Raw genomic sequence first — 12,358 nt, 5'->3', positions numbered from 1 at the left:
TCCGCTAAGGCTGTTATTGGACTGGGACTTCCTAAGGTCGCAGTCAGTGACTTGTGTTTGCTTGCCATTGTGGGCTCCCTGCGTACTTATGACACTTTTATGCGTGGCACATGGCGTTGAAGGTACATTTTTGCCATTTAATCTCACACCAGACCCAGTATGACGGACACTTTGTTGCCTGATGTGCAAGTCTTGACTGTGCTAGCGCACACTTCGCCTTGAAGAGCATTCACCGTTGTTTGTCCTCTCTTTGGTTGTTGGTCTTTAGACGCATTTTCCCATACCAAAATCTTTACATACTTTGGGATTCACCTCATCAGACTGGCACTGCCCTTGGCATGATCTCGAATGAGACGTTTCTCTCTTTTCTCCCATATTCTCCTGTTACTCTTTCGCATTCATCTCTTGCACTCACTTTTTATGTTTGTGACCATGCTCTTCAAAAATAAATGATAAGTAGTAGTAACGCCTCTCGAGAAGAGTTGTTTACGGATAGTAGAAGCTCCCCTCTAGTTTACATAAGTTTTGTGGACTTTAGCAATGAGATTTCCAAGCAAGTGATCTGCGGATCTTCATGTGGGATCTACTGATATTTCAACAGCGATGAAATGCAAACATACATAAATTGGTAGTAGAAGGCACTACAGTGTTGGCGGTCTAGAACAGCATCATCGACATTGCAAGCACTGGTGATTACATCAAACGTCACTTATAAGAGTGTGTTTACATACTTCTCCAAGGTAGATTTAAAGCTCCGACTTTATTTCTGTGTGTTTCGGACTTAGTGGGATCTACTGTAGGACGCGTTCACTCTTTGGCCACCAGCCCAAGTAAAGCCATCAATTTGATTTAAAAAGAAAGGAAAAACTACTAGTCACATTCTCTCACAAAGTTAAAACAAGGATATGTGAGACGTTTTCTGTCCTCCAAATGCGAATCCAGAAATTATTTCGGCTCATCTGTGACCTGACCATAGAACCAGAGGTCTCAGACCAAGTGAATAGTTTTAGGTCATGATGGGCACAGAGCTTAAGTTTCTATACTTGGCGTTCACTTTCAAAAGACAAAAGTGCATCAGTAGTGAGGGAGCGTGAACCTATCTCCCTATGCGTATCCAAAGCGGAACAATCTTCGGCGTCATTAAACAAAGCTGTCTATCAGATTGAATAGATTATCCGTTGTCAGTGTGCAATCGACCTCATGTGGCCACCCGAAGTGCGTCCCGGTCGGGTTACCAGAGTGCTGTCGATGATGATGATGATGATGATGATAGGTGCTGCAATAACTGCCAAAGATTCCACTGATATGCTGAAGGAACATTTATCAACTGTTCTTGATTTGGGAATGCATTACTCAAGGGCTCTACAGATTGACCCGCATGAAAAAATTGAAGAGCAAAAGTTGTTTTCCAGTTCACTTGCATTTGTGATTAACTGTCTCAATGCAGTGGATTAATCGTTCGATCTGATTGTATGCAAATTATCCACTGTTTTATTTAATTAAAATGCGCAGCGTGAGGTGACGTTAGAGCTTTAGAAAGATTATACTTTGGAGTAGCAAAATCTTTCCTTTTCCTATGCTACGTTGAAGAAAGACAGCTGTAGCTAAGTGAAGGCTGAATAGAAGCGCGGATAGACGATGCAAATGGAAAGACGAAGCGTAGCATTGTGATCCCCAAATCAGTACGAACAAGGCTCTAGGAACAAAACGTTTCAGGATGAATTAGTTTTCTACACTCTATTCCGCAGTAGGATATATAGGATTTAATATAGTTAGGCCGAAACTGATTATATTTGGTAGAGATACTTAATTTCAGCAAAGATAACTCCTATTTCTGGTCACTCTAATTCACTCCGCTAGTTACTGTGTTCTACCTGCAACGCAATAGGTACATCTTTCCCATAGGGATACATCAAAATTAAACTCAGCATCGCACAATTGTTTTGGGGAAGATTAGCTTTGGTCCACCTACTGAAATGAAAAGAAAAGCAGCCAAATGCGTCCGTTTGAGAAAACTCTCCCTCCGACCTGCTGTATCCCACAGATGGAAAACGGGAGTTTCGTAACATGATTCTTGAGAGGAGACATATAAACATAAAACTCTGAAGGACACAAGTCGCTTTTAAACTAACCATTTGTCTTTTCAAAATGCATGACATATCTATGATCGAATGAATTGTTTGCCCATGGTCCCAAACGACGAGCATCAATCACACTTTACCACAGTGCTTTATCACCATTTTACGTCTACGTTTTGCTATCTTCTTATTGTTTATCCAACTGTCGTCCAATACTTATTGATTCAGCAGTACATCAAGCAAACCTAGCTGCGCTGTCGAAGTGTGTTCCAATAATTGCTTTAGTTTATTGCGCAATATATGGAACTTACGAACGACCGTAAAAGGTGTTGAAAATTTTTTGCAATAAAATTTGAGTTTTATTAACCACTTTCTGCAAAATATCACTAATTTAGAAGGATGCGTGACCGACAGTCCGAGTTATTTCAAGTTTTGTATATCTACCGGAAAAATCGCGACCGATTTCTCATGCAGCGAATTAGTCATTTGCAATTTTTCAGGGCTGAAAACATTATTTGAAAAACATACCTGAAAATAAGAAATCGTGGGAATAAAATTTTGCGGATTTTTTTACCACTATACACCTGGATTATTCACACGCATTCTGCTGATAGGCTGTCTACAAAAAAACAAACAGAATACTAGTGGAAACATTTTGAAAAAAGCTGTTGTTTATTCCTAGACATTTCCTTTTTAGAATGAAGCACGAGGTCCATCAAAAAAGACATTCATTTGATGAACTCGTGGTTGGCAGGAAGAAAGTTTTTCATTCGGCTACTCAGTTTACATGAAAGCCTATAGCTTCCTAGGCACATTTGGATAGCATGTAGTATTTGTGACCAGAAGGGCATAAAACGAACACCGAAGCTGAGCTTTTACAACAAAAAATCAACGATTTTCTGAAATGTTGATGTCGAGTTGAATTTATCAGAAAAATATCGAATGGAAGAATTGCATAATGTTACCATGCCTCCTTTATTTGGAAGGTATCTAATTGAGATATTCATGAGTCGGAAATATTCGGCCTAGAAAATCAATCGCTGTTATAAGAAATGGCATCAGAGGAAGGCAACTGACCGCTGTCTTTATTTTTTTAGAGTACACTAAACACTGGGCTTAAGTGAAATCAAGAATTAGAGATGTTATTCGATACAAGGAAGTATCTCCACAAACAGATTTAGTGGTCGGGTTAACAAATCTAAAACTTACGGGACGTTTTATCGCCGAAGGTAATACCAATATCCGTTCTACCCGTGTCTTTCAATCCTTCTGTTTACATCCTTCTACTATTCACTTTACCCTTGAACTTTAGTACAGCGGCAAAATAGGTTTTTTGAATTTCGATAGATAAAAGAAGACGGGCTGGCGTGTTCAAAACCGATTGTACAAGAAGAACTCAACGACAAGATAATACACTTGTTTTCACAGCTCACTCAAACAGACCAATATGCAAGTGAAAGGGATACAATGTTAAGTTGCGATGGATGCATAGCACATGAATTAAAATTAATGGAACAGGTGCTAACTTTGGGTGGCTATTTACAAGGAATACAGGAATACGTCAGAAACTTTCCTTAAAAAGGAAACAAATCTATTTGTAACTTTCGTTAAAAAGAGTTTTTTCCATCTCCAGGAGGTTGGAAAGTATTGATGATCCTACGGATAAAGTGGTTGATTAACGCTTGGGTTTCATTTCCACCCCTGCCAACATTAGAAAAGCAGAAGGTTGAAAGGTTGTGGGTGCAGTCTTTTGTGTGTCCTTGTCAAGTATCGTATATTGTGGTGTCATGAAGCACTTGTTCTACAAAAGACACCAAAACGTAACCTTTAAACTTGGCTCCAAATGGATGGATATAAACCCAGATGTTACCGTATTATCATCGGCCAACATAAATCCCCTTGAATAACTTTCCTATGTACCGTCCACCGGAAGGTCTCAAAGCGATCAGAGGCAGTTAGATTTTGGGTGCAATGGATATCCGGTTATGAAAGCAACGTGTCTATTTTAGAGAAATTTCTGATAAGACATTTGGAACATGCGGTGGCCAATGATTGTCCCACGTACACCCGGACAATCAGCGTTGACGCAATGAAAGTTACTCCATAAGTCCATCCTACTCATATTCTATCTACATTTGCAGATCTTTCCACATATCAGGCAGCACATATGGTTGTGGTACATTTTTATATGACTTCATAATAATCCTATGAGAGATATCAAATGTTTTTGCCACGTTCTACTTTCCATTAATTATTGCGGCTGGCTTAAACAGCCGAAAGAAAATACACATTATTGGACTCTTTGGAGGAGCCAAAGATAAGTTTATAAGTCTCGATCGACTGAGTACCAACAGTATGGCATAAAGCCTATCAGTTCTTTGAGGAAAACCATTGATAATTCAATCACTTTGGGCGAACTTCCATTAACAGTCAAACTGCCTGTGCTAAGGAGGAAAACAGACATTTCGGCTTCAGCAATTTTTGAGGATGTCTTAATCTGATAGGGTCTAATGAGACTGATAACATAGCAGTGTGTAATGTAGTTGACTGGTTGAAACAAGATACAACATATGTAGAAAAAAGAGACGAAGGGAAACAAGATAGCTCTAATAAACCCGACGTAACTTAGCCGAATCTACCATAATAGGTGAAAAATTCGATATGAGAGACTGCGGCTCACAAGGGGTGTTGATGAGAATTATCTCTTTTGTACGTCCGCTCAGTTGTGACTAATTTGACAACAGATTAGCCACAGGAATCATATTTGACATGATGAATGATGTCAAATCAAGCAAAGCAATCCGGTAGACCAAGACCAATGGTTTCACAAAACATAGCTAACCACTTTTATCCTAGAGATTAGCACTGACTGTCACATCTAATCGGGTTACTTGAAACAGGAGACTTGTCAATGGTTCTATTCGCTTGACCTGAGACACAACAAGCCAGTATAAAAAAGTCCATGTGGGCCCTGGACTGAAGTGCAAACAACATACAATGAATTCACTGCATGAACATAAACAAAAATGTATATATTTTGGAGATCAGCAACTGTCTGCTGATTAAACTGGTGTTGGCCGGAAGCATAAGTAAAATTTAAGTTGATATATTTTCTAAAATATTTTCTAACAAAGGCAGTTTCACATTACGGTTGGAATACTTTTCACGTGAAACTACTCATGAGCCCGCAGTGGGTTGTCAGTAGTCTTCGTCGACATGCAAGAAAATGTGAGGATTACAAAAAAATGTGAATAAAAGCTGCAAGTCCTAAATGTTTCTTTTACCACGCCACCTGACCCTGACAACAATATGGAAGAAAAGCAAAAGTACTGCATCAGCGTTAAAGCTGATTGGCAAAACGGTTGTTGCCCAGTTTGCGAATTCTGATTGAAACGACCAGCTTAATCCAATGTAGGTCACGGACTTTCTGGGCTTAGAAAACAAAATAAATATGAAAGACATCAAAGTAAAATCATCACGCACGTTGCCCAAAACCGGGAAAATAAGAAATATGCAATAGTTGGAAAACCGGAAAATTAATATTTTTATATTTCTGGCGCTGGTATTTCTCAAACAAAAACACTGAAACGCAGGAACTACCTCAGTAATTTGATCCATAAAGTTGCCAAGTAGCGTTATCCACATGTGGTATCCAGTTACAACTTAGTTATGGCCCAATTCCCATAATTACTAGCTGGTTTCGCCAGGTTCTGTAAATGAGTCTACGCTTGCACATTACACGAAAATTGTCGTAAAAGACGAACATTTTGACATCAAACAAACTTTTCTTTGCTACATCGGAACGGAGGCAATCCGAAGAAGCTCAGCCATCACGCTTCCTACGATCTTATAGGATTTAGCCCATGAACAACAGAATATTCAGCTTTTTACAAAAGCAAGCAGACATTCTAGAGAATTTTAGGTTGTAATAGGTCTTTTGTTTACTATAAATGTAATGGGTTTACCAGACGCTCCTTCTAGTTAACATTCAAGGGTAGTCGTGTAAATGTAGTCCCCCTATGCAAACGTTTGAAAAACAAGGGATCCCCATATCTGCTATTATCAACAAAATATGAACAGCTCTACATTAGGAAAATTTCTGGCTGAGCAGTCGTCATTCGAGCAGCCAGTCAAAATTGACAACGTGGGATGAACTCCGTGATATCAAGATGACTGGCGCCACATCCTTTACATGTGCAAGTCAATCACACTACTGATCAGTTTATTTTGGAAGAACGCACCATTTTTCAGTCAAGAACAGGGAAATTGTGAGTTAGAATCCCTCTGGAGAGTGGTGATATGCGGACCGGTTACGATTTCCAATGAGGTTAAAACGGCAGTTCAGTGGTCCTTCCTTGCATAGGCTGGTTTCGATTAAAGGAAAAAAGCTATGCTGGAAATTCCGTGATCTTCTCAGCAACGGTTTCCCACCACTTCAACGGGTGTTTCGTTTAGCTCTATCTGATCAACAAATAGACAAACAATAATTCCGTCCCCCATTGCAGTCTTGCCTTCACGTTTCGGACGACACATCACAGCTATCTAAACGGATAATATTTTGCGCTTCATTTGGCCACAAATTCTGTCAGGTTGCAAAACCACTTTTTCCCAATTTTCCAATGAAGGGAAATGCAAAAAAGACGGTAGATCATCAATCGGACTGACTGATGGCCATTCCAGCTGGAGACTACATCGCCCATAGATATTCCAAAAGCAGTTGTGCACTGATGAATCAAAAGTTACATCTGGGTGAAAAAATAATTGCCACCAAAATTGCCGAAAGATTAAGAAGGCAACACACCATTTCGGAAATTTGTTCATATCTAAAGAACGCAACCGTCTACAAATCATTCGGCCTTAGTTGTAACTAATAACTATCCAAGTGCTCGAAGACAACGACAGAAAAGCAAGAACGAAGGTGAATATTAACTACAACCCATTTGCCTTGCTATCCGTGTTTCGTGGTGTAAGACAAAGTTTTTCAAGTGACCAAATAATTGATCGCAGATAATCTCAATAGTGTAGAAGATTGCCAGGTACACAATACTGATGATTTCCAGTTCACCGCCAATTAAGACAAACATATGAGGCTAAATTAGCTAAATGATTCTAGTGCGGGGAAACGTCAAAGAAAGTGACACAATGACGCAATCTTATTGTATGTAGTCATCACACGGATAAAATTACCACAGTAGACAACTTATATAAACTTGTTCTTCAAGGGAGCAATGAGAGATCGATGTTGTCGAGGGTAAATAACATTGGGATAAACATGGCGCTACCCGATCTGTTACTAATGTGATTATCTTATGCACACCCTCACCTGTTCAGTTTCTAAAGCGATATTCAAGGTGTTTCATAAGCCAGGTCTTAAGTAAAGCTATTTTGTAACGCAAACAAATTCGGCATCAATACTGCGAAGGATAGTCTGTATCCGTGGAGCCACCGGTACCCGTGAGGCAGACGTTTAATTCTGAGACCAAATCCAACTGAGCTTCATTACATCGAACGATCATGTTGCATCGTAAAATAAAAGAACAGAAAACACATCCTGGTTAGCCTAGGAGCTACCTATGTAGAACATTCGACCAGATGTTCTTATTTTGTGTCACTTCATCTCAAATCACCTACTTCATATGCCCGGTCACTACTACGAGTTCACCTTAAAGTTCCCAGTTCTAGTAAAATGACAGATTACCCCATTGAAAAGCAATCGTCAAAGCAGTGGGTGGGATAGTCGTTTAGGCCAACAAAAGAAGCTAACAAGCACCGCCGGAAAGACTGGTCTGGGATGATGATAGCTTATGTGGGTGTGTGGTTATGGCTTTTATTAAATTTTTGCGCAGGTTGCCAAAAGCTAGTAGCACGTCACTACTTAAATAGCTTCTTGACCGTTTTCAACTAACAACTACTTGGTTCGCTGCACACATTTATTAAAAATTAAAGTTCTCGCCGATTACTTTTTCAATTTTCACTTGAAATAAGCCAAAATCAAGGCTCTTCTTCTTCACCATTGCTCACTCAATGATAGCTCCCTGTGGTCGGTATCCACGCGATAAACTGCCGGGCTGGTTTGAACCGCACAAGCATCCTAGACTCAGGAGATGGGATATCTCGACTGTTGCAGTTAAGAGGCTTCTTCGTCTACAAAATAACAGCGTCATAACAAAAAACAAATAAGAAACCCGCGTCAACCAAACCATTACGTCTTTTCTATTAAAACTTGTCCTTTCCAGGTATCTGGATGAGATTGGATAGATGCTTCTCGCCCTCGAATACAGGACCCAATGAAGATATTCAAAGTAATTTCTAAACAACAGGGACCGCTGTTATAACACTCAACCCCTCCCAAAATTGACTCAGCTATGGAGACTGCGGTGCCGTGCATGTCCTCTGCATAAATGACTCCTAACCCACTCACTCTCCTTCTCGGAACAGCGTTGTTGCAATAGGGGACAGTGGAAAATCTGGGTGAGCTGTTTGAAATTTAGGCAGTCGTTCAGATCAAATAGTGGAACGGAAATGGGATGAGGTTATGCTTAGGCATTGCTGCCGATCGCGCTCTCTAGGAACATGTCATTTTCCGCCTTGAAGTGAGTTAGCGGGAAAGAATCTACTGATAAATGTTGAGTAATTAAGCATCGCTTTATGAGTGCAGGATCCGTCATGCAAATTTTTGCACTTCTATACTGTTTAGCCAAACAAACAGATTTGGACGTAATTGAGTTGTTTTTGTGTTTTTTGTGCAATGCAAAAACCCCTTAATCACAAATAAAATTTTACTGAGACTATTTGAATATCTTACTATAAGTTTTTAACGTTTATCGAACATAGTGTTCTTACTTAGCAAAAATACTTTGTGCCGTTGAAGAAAATAGGTTTTCCTTTGAAACTTTTGGTTTCAAATACAACAAACTTGTAACAGTCATTGTAAACACGCTCATGACACATGTTCTGGTTTGATCCTCATCATACCTTCTCGTTACTTCAGTTGCCATCACAGCCAACTCAGCCATTTTGTTATGAACAAGGCTACACCACATTTTAGTATCTGTTTAAAAAATCAGTTTAAGAAAACTTCGTAAATTCTACCTCGAGTACTACCCAAGTTTTTATATAACTAAGAATTTATCAACACAAAGGAGGCATTTGACTATTCTGATGTGCCCAACGATGTTTCACCGGACTCCAAAATTTCACCGAGTTTCAGTTAATCGTGTAATTTTTAACTCCAAGACACAATGCCTGATTATCTGTTGATACCATGAAGAGAGAGGATGCTTGATGGCAGTGGGGCTGAATGCACAAGTGACACAATTCGGCACTTAACATTCCAAAGTCCACCTCAGTATCGATCCCGGGAATTTTGGATTTGCGCCCAAAGCCCACATTCTATCATGAGGAATATTCACACGTTTAGATTAGCACACGCATGCATGGAAAGTCTGCTTGAGCGTCCACTTTGAAGTGTACTCAAAAGCCATTCTTGGTGAAACGGATTGCCGTTAAACTTGAGGAAGTCGTTTTATTCTTCCGTATGTAATTACTGATTTCGAAAACCCAGTAGGTATTTGTCGGTTAGAAAAAACATCAAACTCAGAAACAGAATGTGGGTACTATTCTACTCACTAAATGAGGATAAAATTGTTTCCTTTGAATCTCTTTTACCATTGTGATATTATTAAGCTATGAATGGAAAACCATCTCTGATCATGTTTTGCTCTCAGATGGTGAACCGGTCGTTAGCCTACAAGATAACTAATTTAACATTTCAGTCGATGTTGCAAATAGAATGAGACCATGCCACTCCGTTCTAGTAATCAACGCAAAGCTGATCAGTCCTCAATGATGCGGTGAAGTGAAAGCGATAAGTTTTCCTTCAGGAAATAACACTACTTAAAAGAACCTTGTAAACACTTCGAAAGTCCGCTAATCGTTTCTCCGCTTTTGAGACTCATCAGACAAGCTTAGTCTCCGACTTTACGTCAGTCTCAATTTTTGCTTGAGTACCACACAGAAGTAAGTGCTCATCTGAAAACAGGAGACTTAAATGCATGCCACGTTTATCGGACTGTCCAAACGGACGGACCGCATGAGTGCAAGTAAACTGATGTTCAGAATATCACACCATAATAAACCAGGAACTCAGATGAATATCAGCCACTCCAAGCATGTGACGACAAAATGGCAATATCTGGGCTAGACTTTCTAGGCGTTTACGCTTTTTTGAGTAATTCGAGTGACGTTCGATTATCCTCATCCCAGACATCTGCTCCATTCCCCGGGTGACATTCACTGCTTTCTAATCATCAATCCTTATCAACCGCAAAATCCATCTTGACGTCGGCGCTTTGCTGTGGATGAATTCGAAGGATTTTCAGTTAGCTTTCAGGCGTGGTACTTTCGACAGCAAAGGCATATTTCCACCAACCGTCGTTGCGCGCGCTGCCTAACTTGCACGATTTAATCTCCTATATATATATATATATATATATTGCAAATTTTGTGATAAATTTGCAACAAAAATGTTTTTCTTTCCAACATTTGCCCTACCAGAGTGATTTAATCTCTGACAAAGCGCTTCTCAACGAACATAAGGTAAGGCCACAGGGTGTGCAGTAAAACGAAGGGTGGTGACTAGGGACGGAGGAGCATATATTTGACTCTCACACAAATCTAACTTGAAGAGTCCTCTCCTGTCCTGAAGCAATTATTCCAAAGTGGGAAACATTGGATTCGAGCTGATGAGCCGTTCATGTCCTCGATAGTGCCGAGATCTGACATGTGACATCTGATATGCAAGGTGAGCGAGTTACCACTACTCCATCAGCCTACGCTTGACACTTCTGAATTGCTACATCCGAAAAGAAAGCGTTCATGCTTGAGCGATGGGGTTGGTTTGCTCCACCCCTGGACTCAGTAGCTGTTCTGGTTGATCCATGCACGCGTGAACAAGTTCGCCTATTCCAGCGTGATAGACCGGATTCGCCCAGCAGGTGTACTACTTATAACTCGCTAACCTCATATGCCTAATGTAAGGGATTCAGCTACACACATATCATGTGAACGGATTGCACATAAACTGGAGTGGGGCTGCTCAAGCGGGAGGGATGCGAACAGAAATTTTGCAGCTCCTAAAACCACCGAAAACCTAAAACGAACAGAGAGGCAGTTTCCACTATTGATTCGGTGATCAGCAATAATGATGATCTCTTAGCTGAACTCACTCAGACGGTTGCTGGAAACTCTTCCAGGTAGTACCACTCATGAAGATATATTGCGATATCTCGAATACCGTGCCAACTAAGACATGAGGTGGCGTTTGTGCAGCACATCCCCTTGTGATTCAGCTAAATCTGCAGCTAAAATCAAATTGGTTTTCAAATCTTTGTGCTTGTTGACAGTAGTTATCATTGCAGTTAATTGAGCGGTGAGGTCAACGTAAGAAGAACTTGAATCAGCTTTGAGGCGGAAGCAAATGAACACGTCTGTAATTTCATTTTGAAGACTGAGTCAACCGACATCAGGCCGCTACATTTAGCCAGACATTCACGTCTTCTGTTGTCGAATGTCCCAAACACTGTGACCACCAAACTGACTACCCTTTGTCTTTCAACTCGTTACAACAACTGAGTGAGCCCCGGTCGATGATTATTAGTGAAGTTTTGGCGACTACATATTTTAGGTCATGTCTTCTTTTACACAAGTGCGCGGTATTCAGCGTGACTCGGAATTTTGCATTTAAAATATTTAATTCAACATTATTTCATCCGCTACTTATGTGGCGCTAATTATGGATGATGAGAAACCTAAGGATGTTGTCATTCAAATGCATTCACTTTCACGTCTATTCAGATAGTGCAAAAACGGGATTGGAGAACTGAACTTCTGAATATCTTCCCAAAAGTAGGATAAATCAAACACGTAACTTTTTCAGGATTCCACTCAACTAAGCCTTTTTTCGATATTTTCAGCAAACGTTTGTTCAAATACTAGATAAAACTCTACAGATCAGTATTTTGAGAACCAGTATTTTTAGGTGATTGTCAGTCCAGTATCCATTCAAAGAACCTAACCGTAGCATGGCTCTAAGATATGAGGATAATTAATCAGTAATGAAGAGTAGAATCATCTAGTTCTTTCTTTCTTTCTTTTGAAAAAAAGCCACTCAATAAATCGTCCACAAAATATAAACTAGGGAGAATGCTTCCCTCTAAAACGATATTCTCTAATGGTATCTCTGTATAACATTATACAGAGCTAAAATGTGCTGTTTTTCC

At 40.0% G+C, this 12,358-nt stretch overlaps 1 protein-coding gene across 1 annotated transcript in view; it reads right to left on the bottom strand.

Annotated features, from left to right (window-relative positions):
- The window catches only part of T265_07964 (hypothetical protein), a gene marked incomplete at both ends in the record, with an annotated part of 48,996 nt that extends 48,621 nt beyond the window's left edge, over positions 1-375 (bottom strand). The window contains one exon of the mRNA XM_009173635.1: positions 285-375. Coding sequence (XP_009171899.1) covers positions 285-375 — 91 coding nt within the window. The remainder of the gene's footprint in view (positions 1-284) is intronic.
- Between the last annotated feature and the right edge of the window lie 11,983 nt (positions 376-12,358).

Source organism: Opisthorchis viverrini, assembly GCF_000715545.1.
Source record: "Opisthorchis viverrini unplaced genomic scaffold opera_v5_196, whole genome shotgun sequence".
NCBI lineage: Eukaryota > Metazoa > Platyhelminthes > Trematoda > Opisthorchiida > Opisthorchiidae > Opisthorchis > Opisthorchis viverrini.
This window is presented reverse-complemented; position numbering and strand designations above follow the sequence as displayed.